Below are 20,276 nucleotides of genomic sequence, written 5' to 3'. Positions count from 1 at the left end.
TTTGAGCCAGTGGTGTGCAATTGACTCAATTAACTAAAACCAGCTGGAATAGCTATTGCATATACAGTCTGCCTCGTACGTCTAAGTCCATGTCTTCATTATCATGCCTTAAGGAAACTGAGATAGGGTGGTTCTGCTGTGCAAGTGCTGGAAAGAGATCAAGGTCAAAGCAGACCTTGCGGGTGCATCGCCTTGTCATGGTAGTGCCTATATTAACCGCTCTTCAGGTGGCACCTTTAGGACACTGTCCATCTCCAACCGAGCTCCTGCCACTTCTTGCTGACTCGGACTGTAGGTTCCCTCTGATTGGCGCCTCTTCCTTGCAGTGAGAATCATGAATATGAGACCAATACTGAGGAGCAGTAAAGAGCCACAGGCTACAGGGACAGCTACTTCAATTAGTGGGGAGGGGAAGAGAGCACCTGGAGTCCCTTTCTGTAAAAGAAATTAATGGAGAAACAATGAAACTCCAGTGGTTATAATAAGTTGAAGAATCCAAAATGGTCAGATTAGAGAGAGTATTATTTTTTTTTTTTTTTAAGGAAAAAAAAAAGCAGAAGATCTGTACCTGAACGGAAAAGGACAAGCAAGGAACAAGTACAGGGCTTGAGGGCACCTGCACAGAGAACGCTCATGTTCATTCTTTAATCTCTCAGCAAAACTTATTCAAACTTATTTTTAAAATTTGGGTATTTTTAATACAAAGACAGTAACATGTTCTGAATTTTTCTTTCCGATTCAAAACTAGTGACACTCATCAATGACACTCTGTAACTGGCAGCTTTGGCAAAGCTGATCTCAACGGGGCAGAGTTATAAACAGAGATTTACCGATGGAACAGTTAATACCATTACAATAATTCATGCAGGGCACATGAACAGAATTACCACAAGAAGAGAAGAGAGGATTTACTGAGCTGGGCAGCTGACCGGCACGGAGACAGCAAAACCAAATGCAGACAATTTATGGGACCAATCCTGGAGCTGTAAAATTGCTACAAAGAAAGCCGTCCCTGGCACACCACTTGCTAATGCAGATAATGCACAGCTGTTTGTTAGTTAGAACAGCAGTAGTGAAGAGTCTGAGCAACACTTCAGACATTGTCAGATGAGGTGAAACTGTCCAAAAAATATCACACATTCCATATTCTCCTCTCTCCTTATGGTTTTTCACAGCAGGATGGCCCCTTAAGATTTAAATACATTCACTATCCACGTTGGAAATATCTAAAGGGGCCTCCTTACCAATGTCAGACTAAAATACATAAGTGTCACTAGGAAAGATGTAACCAATGTTAAAAAAAAAATATAATTTAAAACTATAGAGTTAATGCGAAGTAATATGAATTTTCAGTAACCCTAAAAAATTTCCCTGAGCAGAGTAATGATACTAAAAAAAGGTTCAATGATGCCTCTGATGGCAACGTAGAGAATTTATTTAGCTATTAAACTATTCAAGATTATGCAGACTTGTGTTCCAGCGCTTTCTTGAAGACCCTGGGACAGGGAGGTGGAGTAAGTTTTAGGCTTAACAGTTAACAAATCTCAAAGCCAGAGGAAAGACTAGGATACAAAATTAAGAACTGACATACCTTGCAGGAACTTTATGAAATTCTAGGGCAAAAGATTTTAAATAATTTAAATAGCAAATGGTGAGTACTAGATCCATTGAATTCATAACTCAAAACTTTTAAATTACAAAAGCACATACTTTAATGTCTACACCATATAAAAATGCTATGGAGCAGACTTGAAGACAACTTGCAGCAGGAAGGGGAGGATGTTTAAAAGGTCAGTACACGGATGGGAGATGGAGACGATATAAGGCGCAAATACTGAAGAGAGAAATGTAGACAAATGAGTATTCTTCAGATTCTGATGGAATTAAGGATGGTGTGGAACACAACAACAAAGAATTTCTTTAATTGTGGAACTTTTGTCATTAAAGAAAGCTCTAAAATTACAATAAGCCTAAAAATAAGAAATATTTCTTATTGCTAACAATAGTATCTGCCACCTTACAGATGAAAACAAAAGAATTTAAGCTTGATTATTTACAGCTTTTGGATGCCATACAGCCTATGTCACAAAGCAACACAGGACAGAAGGAATATTCCCCAGAGTACCTGGAAGTCCTTCTGCCGTTTTCAAATGACTGAAGTTCAAGTTGATTCTCTGAACCTGCCAAAACTCAAGCGATGTACTAGGGGTTAGTTCTAGCTTTGCACAGCATGCAGATTAGTCACACAGTACCAACACTACGGGAGTTCTAGCAGTCCACCCTTCTGCATGCTCTGTACTGGCTGCGGTTGATGGGAGAAAGAGCAAGAGAGCACAGCCAACAGCCCTTCGCTTCTGCAGCTATCGTTAATAGCAAACACAGCCAACAGCCTGCCCCCACCCCCAGGTACTGGCCTTTTGAGAGGGAAAAGACAGACAGTTCTGCAAAAAGTAATGGGGATGATGAAATGAATACAAGGAATCTACCAGAAGTGTCCCTGGGACAGAGGAGACAGAGACGCCTGAAGGAGCCGAGGCATGCAAACTGGAAATGTGGAGAGTGACCTCGTGGCACATGCATTACAGAACCCTTAGTAACAGCAACAGCAGCAAACCCCATGTTGGCACACAGCCTTTTCCATGCAGTACGGGTTAGTACATTCCCAGGTTACCAGACAAGCTGCCTGTCCATGCAATAGCTTTATGGAGAAACAGCAAGTGTATGATTTAACAGCTTTCACACAGGAAGGAGTTCAGCCTCAAAGAGCAATGCTTTGCTTACGCAGAAAAGGAAAAGCATCGCCGAGACTGCCCATCCACCAGGCCCATCGGGTCAGAAGCAGACACAGCAGATAAAGGATGCTACTTTTTTACTTGTACTTCAATCACTTTTAGCCTGACTTCATCTGAATTGCCTTCTTACATCCATTTCTACTCAGATCTTTGGAGAGGGAAGGTGCTTTGTAACTCTCAACCAAGATAAAATTCCATTCCAGCTGAAATTCCATTCTCCAGGAAACCGTGGGGGAGATATAAGCAATACCTCCTTTCTACAGGTCCAACTGCAGTAGTTTGATCACTGTCCAACAAGTCATAAAATCTAAGGAAAGTTGCAGAGACAGCCCTGAAAACCATATGGCAGCCCATGCAGATACTGAAAACTATTTCCTGCCGTTGCTTACAGGCTGGAGCCTAACATGCAACAGCACTGCAAAGGAAACATAATTTCCCACTTCAGGTTTCTCTGGTACCAGCTGATTTGCGAACTGTGCTTACCAGTGTGCTTCAGCCAGGACACGTGCAGGGACTATGTAACACGTAGGCAGTCTCACTAACACCCCGGTACCCACGGACTCTGCTAAGCCTACTTCTGCTGCTCCTCACAACACACAGGCTGGAAGAATAGACAGGAGCTTCCACGAGCAAAGGGAAGGGCTTACGTTAATGTCACAGCGCTCTCCTGTGTAGCTGGCACTGCACAAACACTCGTATTTGTTCTCAGAGTCTTGACACGTACCTCCGTTCTGGCAAGGGTTTGGATCACACTCGTTTATATTAATTTGACAACTGGAAAGGAAAAGTGTATTAGAATTAAATGAAGTTTCTCACGTGTTCTTGTGCCATAGAACACAAGATCATACAGTCTACAAAAGCCTCATTTATTTGAAAAGTTCCTGTTGCATCATTTTCAGGTGCTTTCTCCAAGGTCCAACAACATGAAAGTTTTACCCATTCATACCAATGCTTCTTTTGTCATTTCTGTATGACTGAGGCCAGTCTGGGTCTCTAGCACAGTTAATGAATTCTCATGAGGCACATACATGATCTACTTGGAAGCAGTTCGTGCTGCAAAAATTGTTGTTGTCAGCAGGATCATATCAAGCCTGCCTCTTCTAAAAATAACAGCTAGTTTACAGTTTTGGAGTAGTTGTTTGAATGGCAAAAGGATACATAAGAAGATGAAGCATTTGAACCTGCTCAGCCACCCCAGTGATGTAGCAGTAGCTCCTTTGCAGGCATCAGAAAAATAGCACTTACTTCCTTCCAGTGAAACCTGGCTTGCAAGTGCAGTTGGCTCCCCAGCTCTCACTGATGCACATGCCACCATTCAGACAGGTGAAGTTCTTACCACATTGCTCAGGTGGGAACGGCCATCTGGGAAAAGCAAGAGACGGCCTTTAAAGCAATCAGTTTTGGGGGAAGGTAAAAGTGTGCTCAGACTCAGTGGAGACCGGGTTGGCGAGGGTCATAAGCAGAGTCATTGGTATTTCTAGCAAGGAGTTTGACACAAGTGGAGAAGGGAATAGTCTCCGAAATCATCCACAATATCACAGTGTTACTTTGAGCATGTCCAGAGAATATGCAGGAGCTGTATCAGTATTACAACTTTTCCCACATAGTTGCCTATTCCTACTGATGAAGATATAAACAGACATTGGCATTATGGGCACAAGTTAGAACACAGGAAGTTCCGTTCAAATACACGGAAACACTTCTTTACGGTGAGGGTGACAGAGCACTGGCACAGGCTGCCCAGGGAGGTTGTGGAGTCCCCTTCTCTGGAGATTTTCAAGACCCGCCTGGATGCAGTCCTGAGTAATGTGCTCTGGGCAATCCTGCTTTGGCAGAGGAGTTGGACTAGATTATCTCCAGAGGTCCCTTCCAACTCTGAAAATTCTGTGATTCTGTGATTCTGGAATACCAAACTGCAGCACAGCTAGGCAGCAAAAGGGATAATGCAAGTACTAGGCAATTAGCTACACCAGAATGAAGTAAGAACAACAGGAAATTTGACCTGGGTAGATTAGATAACTGAAGCTCAGCCACAGAAGTATTTATCTCAATGTTCAATTTGAACAGGCACAAGTAGATGGAAGTCTAAGGAAAGTGTCGATGCCCACTTTCTGTACTGATATGAGACATACCTTTGTGACTGAAATATGCTGGATTTTTTCCAAACGCTATAAATATAGACCTTATCAATAAAAAAAACAGCCCTCCTCCTAACTCCATACAGATTTCCCATCAAATTTTACATGAGCTCCATGGAGGGATCATGAAATGTGCACTGCTAAGCAGTACAGGCAGTAAGGTGACGTGTAAAGTAACTTTTTTCCCCCAGTACACATTTGATAAGGAGCAGGATACATAAATTGACATTTTTTAACCAATACACGGAAACAACGCCCTTGGTTGACCAATGCCACAAAATACAACCAAGCCCTTGGTTGAAGGAATGCTGTTAATCAGTCTAGGAGTGCATATGTATTTTTATCTAATATTACAGGAAAATATTTGTCAGGGTAAGGCTTGTTTTTGCAGAGGTAGTAGCCATGGGCATCTTCATTAGCAATGGCAGTGTCCTGCTCACAGGCAAGCTGAGTATTACTTGAAAGTTGGCTGTGTACCACTAGTAGCAAAAATAACCGTTGTTAGGAACTCCTGCTACAGGTAATCTCTACAAACCCAGTGCCAAAAGTTTATCAAAAATAGCATTCTCAGCAGAGATCAGGTTGTCCCTCTTCTGCACTCTGCCCAGGAACCCATCCTCACTGGGACCATTTCTGTCACTCCAGGACATTCAGTGCACCTGACACTTCAGAGTACACCCTGCTCCATCCTCTGGGGCTGGGAGGCTCCTTTCATTTCATAGGCAGGCCAGCAAGGGGCGGGGGGGGAGGCTTGTTTGTTTTGTTTTGTTTTAAATCAATACAGGAATATGCCAGAGGGGAGTCAAATCCTGGAGAAGATGGATTTCTTAGGGAATGCAAGAGGGACATGACAACAGGCTACAGTACTTGCACTTTAAATAGCTCTGAAATATAGCATGGGGATAACCCACATAAAAAGGAAGGATCATCCTGTATGAGGCTGAGCACCTTTCAGGGAGGATTTGGACCTGGACAGCGCCTTCCAATTCACAGCAGAATTTAGGTGCTTTACCTACCAGATACTTGCAATGAAAATTTTTCCCACAGTGTCCCAAAGGAAAAGGCCAATTTATTTGGGGGTTCCTCTGACCCCTGCATCGAACGAACCAACATACTTACTCGCAGCGAGGTCCCGAATACTGAGGAGGGCACTTGCAAGAGTAGCCATAAACCCCGTCTATGCAGGTAGCTCCATTTAGGCACTGGTGCCGCACACAGTCATCGACGTTGATGTCACACTTCTTCCCAATGAATCCCCGGAAGCATTCACACTGAAAATCTGCTACTGCATCAACACAGTCCCCGTGAACACACGGGCTTGACTGGCAGTCATCAAGGTTAGACTCACACAGCAGCCCCCCCCAGCCAGCACTGCAGGCACAGCTGAAGGAATTGAATAAGTCCTCACAGGTGCCGGCATTGAGGCAAGGGCTAGAAGCGCAAACATCAGCCCCAGTGCAGCCTAGCTGGATAGCCCTTCTGCTGGACTGCTGGAACTGTTCTGGCTGGGGGTATGAGAGATGGGCAGTGAATGGCAGGTAGATTCCCCCTATCTTCACTTGTCCTAAGCAGCCAGTGAAATTTTCAGCTAGAACAATCAGTGCATTGTTCTTTAGGAAATCCAAGTTCCCAGCATTTCCCTGCAGAGTCATATTAACAGATCCATCCAAACGAACCAGCCATCTGGAAGAAAGCGCAGATGGGTCTTCCATAGACACAGAGATAGTGTGCCAAGCACCGTCCGTGACAGGCTTCTGACTCAGGAACCTGACACCTTCGATGCTATTCCCACTCCTGATGTCAATAAGCAGGGAGGAGTTCTTTATGGCTATCTGGAGGGAATCCACTTCTTCCACAGCCCGAAGCAAAACAGCATCTTCATCCCTGGTTCTGAAATCCACATGGAGGCTGCTCAGAGTTCTACTCACTGAAGTATTGGTGGTAAATTCAATGGCAGCATAACTATTAAATGTTGCATTAGCCAGACCTATAAATAAAAAGGGTAGAGCATAAGAGATTTGAAAGACGGTTGGTGTCATGTTTGAGACAGACCAATGGCAAACTCCTGGCAGGTTCTCTCTCTTAAGAATCATGTAAGCTTAGTATGAGTAGGATTACAGGCCTAGCTGCTGGCATCCTTAAAGCTCTTCCTGTTTACAATTGCACCTCTAATAATATCCAGCTCTTGTGTAGCAAGATTCCTCAATCTCACAGCACTGCACAAAAATACAACCATTCCCCTTTTACTGCTAGAAAAACTAGAACCTAAGTCAGGAAAGTAATACATCCAAAGCTGCTGAGGCAGCCAGCAGCAGAGCTGGAAAACCCCCAATATCCTGGGTTCCAGGACACTTTCTAGCCACTAGACAACACTCCCTCCACATCAGGGCATCATTAGCTAAGTAGTTTTCTTCATTCTCCATGGTTCTGTCTTAGGAGAAAACTGAAGACATTTGCAATACTTAATTGGGTCCTACTTGGTGAAATAACCTGAGACTCCAGAAACGGCTGAACATTACAGAGAGCAGGGCGGTCCTTGCACTGTGGTGACAATGAGGTAGGCAATCACTCCACAAAAGTGGATAGGTTCCTCCCTGTTTGAGTCAAAAAGTGGCAGAAGAAAACATCTTTGAGTACCATCTTTGCTCTGTCACAACCTGGTGGTAATCCATAAAATGCACGCTACCTGCAACAGTGTGTACTTGGGCATCATTCTGCTTCCTTCTTGCAATAAATACAAACACATGCTGCAAAAGTACAAACTAGGAATACTGATTATAGACAGTGAACATTAGGGATTTTGCCAACACAGTGGGAGAACAGTACTTACACACATATCCTGCAAGAACATCTATACAGGTGGTAGCTTCAGGACACGGGTCACTTTCACACCAGACTCTCTCTTCACAAAATTTCCCAGTGAAATTTGCTGGACAGCTGCAACGGAAATCATTCCACGTGACAATGCAACTGCCACCATTCTGACATGGTTCAGACTGAAAAACAAAATAGTGGAATTTAGAAGCAGTGTAATTCATCTTTGGATCTAAAAGAATTTGGTAGAAGGAAATGTGACAACAAAGATTAGTACAAGCAGAGCTTGAATCAAGAAAGAGAGGTAATTAAAGTAGTGACTCAACAGCAGTGAAGGAAGCACAAGAGTCTCTGTACGAGAAATTCCCAAGACCCTGCCTCTCCCTGTGTGCACTGCTGATCAACAGAAACTCCCTAGACAGAGCTCCATCAATTTGGAAAAGAACAAAGCACAAAAGCAAAGGTGAGAAACTTTGAAAAGTGAAAAGCTGCAATGCTCCTGAAAATCTCACAAAATTCTGTCATTAGAAGGACATACCTAATACCAGAGGCGTGACAATACTTTATAGGACCATGAGCAAGAAGGGCAAAATTAAGGCTTAAGGCCTCCCCATCTTCATGTGTGGCATAAAGGAGAGACACAGCTTGTGATCTAAGGGCACCATGGAGACGGTTCCTTGAACTGTTGTTGCTGAAGTAATGGTAACGTGCGTGTGTGTGTGTGGGCTGCACAAGAGCAGGACTGCCCAAGTTCTACTAACTGCAAAAACTACAAGGGAGCTAGGGAAAACTTGGTACTTAAATTGTATGTAGTATATTGAGCAAAGCAGGAGTGTATGGGACCATATGTCCTTCAATACTTAAAAAAACCTTCTCATCTTCCTGATAGCAGCAACAGTCAAACCGTTCTGTTATCACAGAAGTATAATAAACAACTGCACAGATGTAGAGACAAACAAGAGACATCATACCTTGCAGGTGTTATCAGAGATGCAACCATTCACAAGATTACTATTCTGAGTCCTATGGAGTTCCTGCGGCAGACTGTAGTTCTCAACCTGAAAAAACTGTATTTGGTGGCTGTTCAGTTGGATGTCTTGCAAACAGCCTTTAAAATAGCCTCCCCACATATCAGTGCTGTCTGGGTTAGGATGTCCACCAATATACACCTCATAACCAGCTAAAAGAGGTCTTGGTACAAGCTGTCCTAGCTCCACATACGTGTCTGATTGGTGAGCAGCAACAATTCCTCCTTGGAAAGACAGAGCTACCAAACGTCTTCTCCCATCAACTAAATTTTCTGGAAACGTCACAGTATCTGTAGATACCGTCTCTATCTTCAGCTTGCCGTTCTTCAAGTATATGGTGAGGTAGGGGTCAGTTTCATTGCTGATTTGCAATAGCAAACCGTTAGGTTTCCGACTACGAATGAAAAAGGAGATGTTGAAGTTTGCACCAAGGCTATCAGAAAGGCTGAAAGAGGCAAAGCTGGTGGAATTCTCTAGGCCAAATGTTGCTGCTGGGTGCTCTGGAAGAGAAAAAAAGATGTGTATCAGCTCAATGACAAGAGGAATGCAGCTGGCACAGAGATAATCTAATTTGCAACTCCTTATGAATAGGGCAAGATCTTTCTTACCAACATTTTCAACACGAATCAGGATAATTATGCTTTCTCCCCACATAGCTCTGTGAAATTAAGAAGCAGGTGAATGTGTCCTTGCTTTCTCTGGAGGGCATGAATTCAAGCACCCAAGTAGCAGAAAAAGGAAATACGGGTCTAGCAGAGTCCTTGCCACCTAGTAAAATTACTCAAGGACTTATAAGCTACAAAGTTGCTTCAAAATTCATAAATTTGGTAATAGCAGAACAACTTTGTACTTGCCATGTTTAGGGCTCAGGAGTGAAACAAAAAACTGGAACAATATTAATATAAGCCTTGCGGGAACAAAGAAATGCAAACAGATATGGTTTTAACACAAAATTGTCAAAGAGGCTCCTTTACCACTTTGTGTCCTATCTGTAAGGCAATACATTCCTATTCATCCTCAACTCAGAAGCTCAAGATCAACTTTTTACGGTAAAACAAATTCTGCATTCACACAGAGCTGATACAAAGATGAAGTCAGAGCTTCTGGCTCAACAAGAAATAACATCTGCACCACAAAACTGACAATTGTTCCTGCTTTCATTTTCTCACTGGTCAAGTATAAAATACTGCTTCCAGAGTTAGCATCAATGCTTATCTAGTATCTTTGAAGCACCAACTGAAAAGGAGCTGGAAGATGTAAATCATGTGGCACTTACCATATGAGCAAGCTGGGCCTCCATAAGGCCTAGAACAGTCACACCTGAAGGTTGCCCAAAGGTCCACACACAGCCCACCATGAAAGCAGGGCTGGGAGAGGCACCACTCTGTCCGGTCACAGCCCCGCTTCACTGGGGAGGACTCACCCACAGGTAGATCCACCGGGAGCACAGCTTCAGCATCTACCTGAAAGTCTTCCAGGCAGCCAATAAAACCTTGCTGGCTCTGTGTGTTGTTGGCCATTGAATCCTCAGCACCTCCAATATACATGTTCAGGAAGGCATGTGGGATCAAAGCAGTGCCATGTGGGACAGGAGCGCTCTGCAGGCAGACACCTGCATCACAAGAGTCATGCCAGAGCTTTAGCTGCACAGTGCTGTGCACAACAACTTCAACTTTATGCCACCGGCCATCATCAACTCTAAGGCCCTCCAGCAGCAGCAGCAGGTACCCAACATCCTCCCTCTTCAGTTCTGCATGCAGAACGCCATCAAAGAGCTCCAGGAACAAGTATTCAGCTTCATGGCCTCGGTAAAAAAGGATGGCGCTGGGCAAGGTGGTTCGGAATCGGAGGGACACGCTGGCAAGCTGATCTCCTGCTACATCCCTCCTGCTCTGATTGTTCACGGGCAGCTCAATGAGGAGATACCCTCTGGAAGCAAAGGAAAATGTTGTTGGTGTTGAGCATGTGGCATCATAGAAACCAGGCTGGCACTGGCACAGGTGGCCGTGGCTCTCAGCTTGGTAGGTTGGGATGCACAAGGCCTCATTTTGGCAGTCGTGTGTCTGGCACCCAGTGAGCTTGACAGAGCAGTTCTTCCCTCCCCATATAATGCCATCCTGGCTAGGGGCACAGTGGCAGGTATAGTCAGCAATGCCATCCTCACAGACAGCTCCATTCTTGCAGGGACCCTCCTCACACTCATTGATGTTAACAGCACATTCCACACCTGCGAAAGAGATTTAGAAATGGGATCTCACTGCAGGGGATTGTGACTCCCTTCCCCAGAGCATGTCTGCCAGGCACAGACTGCCCTCCCCAGCACTGCTGCTCTCTAAGCCGTTCTCTTCAGGAAACCACCAAAAGACCAAGAGCTGCCAGCAAGAAGCCCTGTGCTCGCTACAGAGTGGCCTTACCACTGACAGAGCAAGAAAACCAGACTGCTGTGCTGGCCTCCCAGATGCTGCGAAGAAGATGCTATTTACAGAGCTTCGGCCAGTCAGCCTACATCATCCAACAGGCTACGGTCCTCTCCCAGACAATCTCAAACACCACATGTAATCAACATACAGAGGATATCAAAGGGACAAAACAGCACAGACAAGGATTTTATGCTTCTTTCATAATATATTTGGTACAATGAAACCCAAATTAAGTCTACAGATCTGACCGAAGCATGTTCCAGGCACCAGTGTTGCAGACAGCATTAAAACGGGAAGTTATTAGAAAGCCTCAGTGAAAAAACTCAAATTCCCAGATGACACTCCAGTTGTAAAACACTCACAAAACTCAATTTGTTACCAAACAACAAACAAAACATGCTCCACAGGCATGTCGGTGTACTTGCACTAAGCTGATTTCAGTTCTGTCCAGTCCTGCAGAAGTGAACTGGGTAAAAAATACTGCATTGCAGTTCGTGTGTCTCCTCGAGCCACATGTATCCCAACAGGGCTCAAGTAAATTACAAGACATTACACTCAAATCTGGTTAATGAAAATCTGCTGCCATTTTCCTGAGCATCTCCAGACTGACAGAAGAGCCCTTCTGAACCAGTTCACTTTATCTAGCCCATAACATTGGTTTTCACTAATCTTCAGAGACAGTCACACAGATAAACCAAGCATGGATTATCCCAATCTAATAGCATTACACGCTGAATCTAGCTAGCAAGCACAATGAGGACAGCAGAAAGAAAAAGAAGGAATTCACACACAAAGAAGGGGAATCAAAACACAAAAGACATTTGTAAAGAAAAGCCACGAGACAGAATGTGCATGTCAAAGAGATTAGAGAGTTGCCTGAGGGAAAGAGATGAGGGGAGATGGGGCATTAGGAGCACTGGAGCTGGACTTGATGTGTGATTTAAAAAAAAAAAAAAAAAAAGGAAAAAAAAGCTTAGCAAAGATACAGGCTTCTTCAATATATACCACGATGGTTTGTCCCCCTTCACGCCCCTCACAATGCCTCACAGGCAGGCTTGCACAAGTGCCTAGTACCCTGCTGCCCAACCAAGTTGCTTTACTCTTTTCAGACCTAGTGTTTAGTCGCTGTTACCAGTGCTATCTCTGCAGATAGGCGAAGACTCAACACCAGCTTCCAGCTCCAAAACGTCAGTTTGTGTCAGTGTAGGGACATAACACGTATGGAGCTCTGAGAAGCACTGCAAGAGAAATGGAAGGCTCTGGTAATACCGCACTTTCCAGCTATGCTAGAGCTGTTCTGTAGGCAACATTACCTCGGATTCTTCTAGGACATAGCTCTCTACTGACATAAACTAGAAGAGAACTGCTCTGTGTAGTGCCTGTGGGAAAGCATTGAATTTGGCCTGTAACGTCTGCCTTGAACAAGAGCTCAGCTGATGGACGGATTCAGAGTTGCTAATACTACCTCAGCACAGCCTTTTCTTTCCAGCTATTAATGTGGGGCTTGCTCAGCACACAGAACCTGGGGTGTGATCTTACCTGTGAAGGAAGCAGCAAGGATAGAATTAAGACTTCAGCACAAAGATATGGCCACACTTGAAGGAAATGTGTTAGAATTAATAGAATATAATGTGCCTGGAGAATCGCAGTCTAGGAGAAGATGGGAAGACTTCAATTGGAATTAAGAAAAATCAGTAGAGCAGTAGAACTATGTGGAGTGGGTTTTCTGAGTTATCAGTGGATTGGAGGGCTCTCAAAACTGTAAGAGGCAAGTTTGCAGTGAGATTTAAGGGGAGAGGCTGTTGAATGGCATCAGAAAGATAGGTTTGGTACAGTCCCAAATCCTTGAGATGCTGCTCATTTCAGATCAGAGCTGTTGATATTTACCAGGGCCAATGCAGAGAAGATAGCATTGGTTTGGATAACAAGAGGAGAGACACCGTGAATTTCTGCATTTCTGAGAAGGCTGGGAGGCGGGGTCAAGGGCCCCATTTTCCCCTATCACATTCCTAGCCTGACCACGTCTCCTCCGGCCACTGTCCTCTCCCCATTGAGCAGCAGCAGGAACACCTGCCTGGGCTCTTTCCCAGCTGACACCTGTGGGGTGAGTGCTTCACACCAGGTGGCAAATTAGTCCCTATGGTGAGTGCACAACCCCGGGCTGGTGGCTAATTAAACACCAAGCTTTCCCATGGGAAACAGCTGGTTTGATTTCTTAGATTATTTGTTTGAAATGGGTAAAAAAAAAATAAGCTGACACTTCAGGTCTTTACACACTGCTGTCTAACCTCACAGCTTACAAACAGCCAAAGGAAATGTTCAGCAGCAGAGAGAGGAGGGCAGTTCTTCCTAGACAAACCAAAACCAGAAACATCATCTTTATCGCTGTCATTGTTTCTTCCAGCAAACAGCCAGCCTTTGCAGGACAAGGAAAGGGCCTCTAAAACAACACCTAATGTATCCTTGCCCTCCTAGAAGCCAATGCAGTGCCAGATTTGAATTTGGAGCAGTTTTTAAAACAAGCAGGTAACAGAGGAGACCATGCAAGAGCCCTAAAAATCTGGCTAACAACATTTTTTTCCTGGAAGCCAATGTTACCCTTCGCTGAACAGTTACCCGGTGCTACATCATTAACTCCTTATATGCCTTACAGTGACCATACCCTTCATCAGCCAGCTGTCTTGCCGTCTCTCCTCCTCCACTATCACCACTGAGTTTTGCCAACTGTGTTTGAGCATCTCTGGTTTGTCAAATTCTTCAGATACAATGAAAATGGCAGAAGAAGATTTCTGTTGTATATTGATTCCTAGATGCTAATTTCAGCGCAGCAGAGGGGGATCTGTAATTTTGGGGTTTGGCTGCAGATGACAGAGTGTAAATGAAGAAGGGGATGCCAGCAAAATACAGTATCCACAAGTACAGATCATTTCCTGGATAGCCATTATTCCAATCTTCTCCAAGACATGGACAGTTGTGTCTTTGCAAACCCACTGGAAAGTGGATATTAAGAAGTTCAAAACTAATTTGTTTTTCTGAGAGAAGCTTAGGCATCCCTTTTCAGGTATATTAAAAAAAAAATAAAAGGGGACGACTCTATTTGACAAAAACAAGTTACTCTTACGTAGTCTTCTCTGTTCCCTCTAAATTTCTTAGCTCAAATGTTTATTATTTGAACTATCAATAGTAAAAGCAATGTTGCCAATCTGATTCATTACATCATTGGGAGATTTTAAAATGTTTAATGAGTTTCTTATCTAGCTAAAGACTAAAAAACGCAAATCAGTGGAACTTGTTATCTGAAAATCAGACAAGTGTTATTTAAAAGGCTGCTATCTGGAGACAAGTATTTGCAAACATTCCAGTTAATTTAGCAGTGTTTAAGCTAACAGTCCCAAGCTAACAACCCCCAGGGGCTGGGTCAGAAACAGACACTCAGAAGTCACTGAGCTTTAACAGCCTGCAGTATTTTCAAATACAAAGCTATTCACTAGATTCCAAAGTGTTACCGATGTGATGAGAACACTCTTGTTTCACAGATGCAAGTGTTATTAAAATCCATACAGCTCACCGTTGCCTGAATTAAGGTAATGATTTACTGACTGCTCTTAATAAGCAAAGATTCATTGTACAGAGTGTAAGAATCATATACAGATATGTAACATGTTAAAAGAATAAGCACACATAATTTAGCTGTGATATACCAAAAAAACTTGAAGGACGAGGTCTATTCACGGGCCCAATCTTGAAACATGCGAGTTCAGTGGGGCTTCCCGGCCAGCACCGGCTTGCCCTCTCCCTTAAGACAGATGAATTCCTAGCAACCTTTCCTTGGTGCATCCTAATTAGGGTTTGTATTATTATTATCAAAAGAAAAAAGGAGGGGAGGGAGAGAGGGGTGAGAGAGAGAATTAACCGCAACAAATGGACCCCGACACAATTATATTTGCACAATTACTGCCATTTCCATGGCAACACACTGCTTTGACCTCTCTCCCACCGTGCACTACTACTCAAGGAGACGGTGGGGGAGGAGACAGAAGTGCACAGGCCAGCAAAGGGTTTGTCCTCCGAGTTGAAACAAAAACTACTTCTCAGTAAAGGAGCTTCAAATCCTTAAAGGAAAACGGAAAATTGGGAAAACATCTGTAAAAAGCAAACCTAACATTTCACAGAACTAACAGGGTGTGTTATCTGTGTGTTTACACAGTACAAAACAAGGACCCATGCCTTGGAACACCCTGGGTTTGATTACTGCACAGAGCAAGGCACAATTATAGGAAAGATGCATACGTAGCATGCTGATGGCTCCGTATTCATCTTGCAGCAACAAGGAAATTCCTTGTCCTAAAGTTTCCAAAACAAAACTTTAGGTCACTTCAAAATAAAAACATTCTTCCTTTCTAGTCAATTCTTGTTCCTTCTCATGCCTCCAGCTACCACTAATCGCACAACCAGCTCCCTGCCCTGGGCAGGCACGCAAGCATTCAGGACACATTGCAATTACTGTATAGATCTCATTACCTGCTAGCAGAAAAATTCCCTTCAGGATCACGCCAATCAGCACAGATTTCATGGCCGACTCCTTGTGGACATTTGTGACAGTAAAGGGAAAAAAAATGGGGGTGAATGGGGGGGGGGGGGGGGGGAGGAAGGGCAAAAAAGGCTGGACTTAAAAGGCAGAATGTGTGTAAGCGCTCCCTGATGCCAGTCAGACAAAAAGGGATTGGAGATGAAACTGGCCAATATAGAAGAGACCTGCGCTGCAGTGAGATCTAATCCAGCCCTGCTCTAAACCTCCCCAGCTGGCCTCTGTCAGTGCTGACACGAAGAATGCGTACTCACAGTGTATTCTCACTCAGTGCATTACAGTAATACCCTGCTGTATCCACAGCGTTAGCTCCAACAGTAAAAAGCCGAGAGACAAATCTCTTGCCCTTGCTGCCTCGCAGGTGAATCTGCCAAATTCCATAAATAAGGCCAAAATATGTTTTTTTCTTTTTATAGGCTAAACCAAAAAGCTGCATTTCCACCACTGTGTAATATCCAAACCATACAAATAAGGAGAGCTCCAAATGCAGAGTGTGACCTGGGCCGTGCTGTACATTCAATATTGACTTAATCAGGGACCAGCACTTCATGTAGTTTCTTTCCACTGTGTGCCCTATTCTGTGCATTTGGGGGCACCAGCATTTCCACTCTGCAATATTCAAGAAGAAAAGTCTCAAGTTTTAACTACCATGATCTTTTTCTCTGAAGTCAATCTGAATGGAAGGAAATTCCATTATTATGTATTATGCTGACAGTACTGGTTCAAACAGGGGATTGCAGAATCAAAACTCTCTCTTTCCTTATTAGCAACCTTATAAAATTAGCTGTTACAATCTCATTTTTTTTTCTCTGTGCTTTTGGTTTGGTTTTTTTTTTTTTTTTTTAATGTGGTTACTTTCATACTGTAAAGTTCCTGGAGCCAGAATTCTACTTTCATGTCGTAATGAACTCAGAGAAGGTTCTTATTTCTGTGAAGAAATGTTATCTGGGAGCTTTTCCCCCAACTTGAGCCTCTGTCAGTATCAATGTCAGGTCCAAGCAAACAAAAACTCCCACGTGTCAGAGTCTGGAATCTGCATTAGCAGTATCTTTTTAAGATATTAAAAGAAAGCATTCTAACTCCTGTAACTATTTTACTTTCTTCATTTCACTCAGTACAAACACACCAGTGAATTTTACAGATATTTTAAGTGGGACAGATATGGTCAGTGTTTGTTTGGGGGGGAGACGGGGGGGGGAGGGGAAGGGGGGAACTTCAGTCTGCCTGAATGTACATGTCAGTTCACATACTGCAAGTGGTGGCCTCCTGGCAAGCAAATCCATTATCACTGAAAATAATAAACATTGCTGATAACCATTTTATGTGAAAAATCAACATAATATCAATATCTGACATCTTGAAGTCATCTCTCCTGGAACATACCATTAGAAGACAGACACCTTGCCATACCTAGGCACGGGAGAATTCTTCTGTCTCTCTGGGACACTGCTCTGCCCAAGGACTTGCCTGGCCTGATTCTAGTGATGACATTAAGCTGGACTTCACCCATTTGGGTTAGTAAGGAAGTCAAATTTAATTCATCAGAGTTGCTCCACCACTAATAATCCTCTCAAGTCTTTAACCATGGTGAGCTGGCATATCTCAGGCTGCCCATAGTCAGTAAATCTATGCAAAGGGCTAGTTCAAAACAGATTGTGCAGTCACAAGCATCAGAATCTCAGAGGACGCTTTTGATCAAAACTCACCTGACACCTACACACAAGCAAGATCTAGACTGAAGTGTAGGCTCTTGCAGCATTCTGATCAGATGAAAGGAAAATCAAAAGGTCTGATTAACCATGGAGCTGTGTTCCACAAGGGAGATGGAATGTGGAATGGAAGGGAAGCAGAAGGGGGGTGTCTCATGTAGTGTTCCCTAGCTCCCTTCATCTATATTTACCAAAAGGGATTCTGTTGAAGGGGTAACAGTCCTCTAATCTCTTTACTATCTTAACCTTTTAGCTGCCCTTTCTGTAGAGGCTATGTTGCTAAAATAAATCTGGCATCAAGAAACACCTGCACAAAAAAATTAAATCTATCCAAAGATGGTTAGAAGGAAGAAGCATCTCCCATCTATTTCATGACCCACAACCCAGGAATTCAAGCCTATTTGATCTGGGCTAGCACTCTTACAGAGTAACCATTTATAGCTAGCTACACAGAAGGTATCCCACTTCTTTAAGGACAGTTGACAAAGACGTTATGGCTGAACAAAGTAAAATGGTCAATAAGCACTCCAATTATATTGAGACACATTCACAATTACAATCCCTCCCAAATTCACCACCACTTCACCTTCTGTTTTTTCATGAAAGTAGAAGCAGTCCTTGTGCAAAAAAGCTCAGAATTTTACCATGATCACAAGGTGCCACTGCCAAGGGAAGTCTGCAATTGAAATGGTAGTGTTCTTCCCCTCTCAATCATGCTAACCAATGCCTCAGCACTGTGGTTTAGGACACTGCCTTTCTAAAGACAATTTAGCAGGAGTGGAAAGATGAGTGGGAACGCTCAGGCCATTTAAAAGTTTTTAAAGAATGAATGAGCCAAATTCAACTTAAGTGATTACATTCTTGCAGGTTAAAAATTGGTTCCCATTCCAAATGGAAGTATCTGTATTTTCAGGTCCTGGCCTCAACTACTTCCTAGCACATACATGATGGACTGAAACTATTCCTATGAATAAAGAATTTATTTTGGTGTTGGTTTTTTTTTCCTAAAAGACAGACTTCTCCTAATATGCTTTTTCTTTGACCACAGTCGACGTAATTTCCAAGACAATGCAAGAGTCAGTCTCGTTTTCAATTCATTTAGCACCCATGCAATCTTTTGATTCACACTTCTTACATCCTCTCAGGGTACATCCTCTGCTAAAGCACGAAGTGATGCACTGAACAGACTCTTCAGGACCTATTATGTAGTTCTCTCAGGAATGAGACACCGCTTTTGCAACAACTACATTTCAGAGAGAGCTGGTTCATCAACCTGCGCTGCTGTAGCCCGAGACAGCACTGAGGCAGTTAATTTGCAAAGAAAGAATTTCTCCTGACTCACTTTGTTATCCCAACACTCCCCAAATTCCTCAGACTACAAAAAAAAAAAAAAAAAAACAAACAAAAACCAACAGAAAGAACCCCCTGCCGCCCTAAGAAAGCGTTCTTCATCAGAGTAGCAAGTTCACTTTAATCAGCGGAGGCAGCTTAAACCCAAGTTCACGGCAGATCTAAGCTGCCACAGAAATGTGTTTTGAACAGAAACATTATGGGAAGCTTCACAAAGTTGCTCTGTGATCCTAATATGAAGTAATAAGCTGTTTACCCAGCATGACTGTACTGGGATTAATTGACAAAGGAGGGGAGATTAATTGCTATTATTTCCCTGTCAGCTTCACTCCTCCACACGCACTCACTGATCTCACAGACTGCTCCCAGCCTTTCACTGTGTTAATGTGTCAGAACTACCTCAGCTGAGACAAAGTCCTTTACCAAAAGCAATATCCAGAAGAGCAACCTGCTTCTAATCCCCTTCAAGTACTAATGAACTCAAATTTGATGCAACAGAATGAACTCTAGCACTCCTTTGCCCATCATCCTGTGTTTCTGTCAGCTTTTCTGCCCATGAGCACGCTAAGAATTGGAAAGGATTAAACAGATCTGCAGTTTGGCAAAGCACAATGAAATTCTGAACTCTGAAGGTGCTGGGGCGCTGAAGGAGGAAGAGGGAACAGGGCGCATATGTGAGTGGGAATTCTGACAAGTAAGATAAACTTTAAACCATCTCTTTGGACAAGATCTCAGTTCACGAGTACAGCATTGTAACTACCCAAGAAAGCTGCAATAAAGAGCTTATATAAAAGCTTATTTTCAAAGACCTCATCTACAAAAGCAAATTTTTCTTGGCCTAGCCTACATTAGGAATCCAAAGCAAACTAGATAGGCCAGAAAACCCCACAAAGAATTCAGCCAGTTACAGAAGGTGTTAACTAGGAATTGATTTGAGATTCTGGAAGTGAAAGTACCTGTGTAATGGGTCTTCCCAGGAAAGAGCTGGACAGTTACACCAACATAGCTCAATCACTATGACCACAGAAGGAAAACGGAAAAGTTTCCCATGCAATAAAGGCCTAAGACAGTGTCTGGAACACTGCTACCTGCCGTTCCAGTAAGTTAAGGGACAAGGTTTTCTTCTGGCTTCAAGTTTTTCTTTTTCCCACGAGATGGCAGCCTAGGAACACTGTGGAAAGGTTACATCCACCTCAAAAATACATAAATACAACATTGTGCTGGGGACCACCTTTCTTACAAACTACTTTTTGGTGTTAAATTGCTCAAAATAGAGAGTACACATGGAATTTAAAGATGCAGAAGACTGAGAACAAATATTTTAAACGAAGATGAGGTTTAGCATCAGTTAGCAGTGTACCTTCCCAGCACAGCTGATGTGCAATATTCACCATCCCCTCATTTCTCAACTAGAAAACCGAGATCCACTAAGGTCAG

At 43.3% G+C, this 20,276-nt stretch overlaps 1 protein-coding gene across 1 annotated transcript in view; it reads right to left on the bottom strand.

The window, feature by feature from the left end:
* Positions 1-207: 207 nt before the first annotated feature.
* CRB2 (crumbs cell polarity complex component 2) overlaps positions 208-20,276 on the bottom strand; it is a gene marked incomplete at both ends in the record, with an annotated part of 38,674 nt that continues 18,605 nt past the window's right edge. The window contains 7 exons of the mRNA XM_082492606.1: positions 208-435; positions 3,440-3,566; positions 4,038-4,154; positions 6,050-6,917; positions 7,761-7,926; positions 8,716-9,272; positions 10,049-10,999. Of these exons, the coding sequence (XP_082348732.1) occupies positions 208-435; positions 3,440-3,566; positions 4,038-4,154; positions 6,050-6,917; positions 7,761-7,926; positions 8,716-9,272; positions 10,049-10,999 (3,014 nt within the window). The remainder of the gene's footprint in view (positions 436-3,439; positions 3,567-4,037; positions 4,155-6,049; positions 6,918-7,760; positions 7,927-8,715; positions 9,273-10,048; positions 11,000-20,276) is intronic.

This window comes from Vanellus vanellus (genome assembly GCF_965231255.1).
Source record: "Vanellus vanellus genome assembly, chromosome: 18".
Lineage (NCBI taxonomy): Eukaryota > Metazoa > Chordata > Aves > Charadriiformes > Charadriidae > Vanellus > Vanellus vanellus.
The sequence above is the reverse complement of the archived record's forward strand: the minus strand, read 5'-3'. Positions and strand labels throughout refer to the sequence as shown.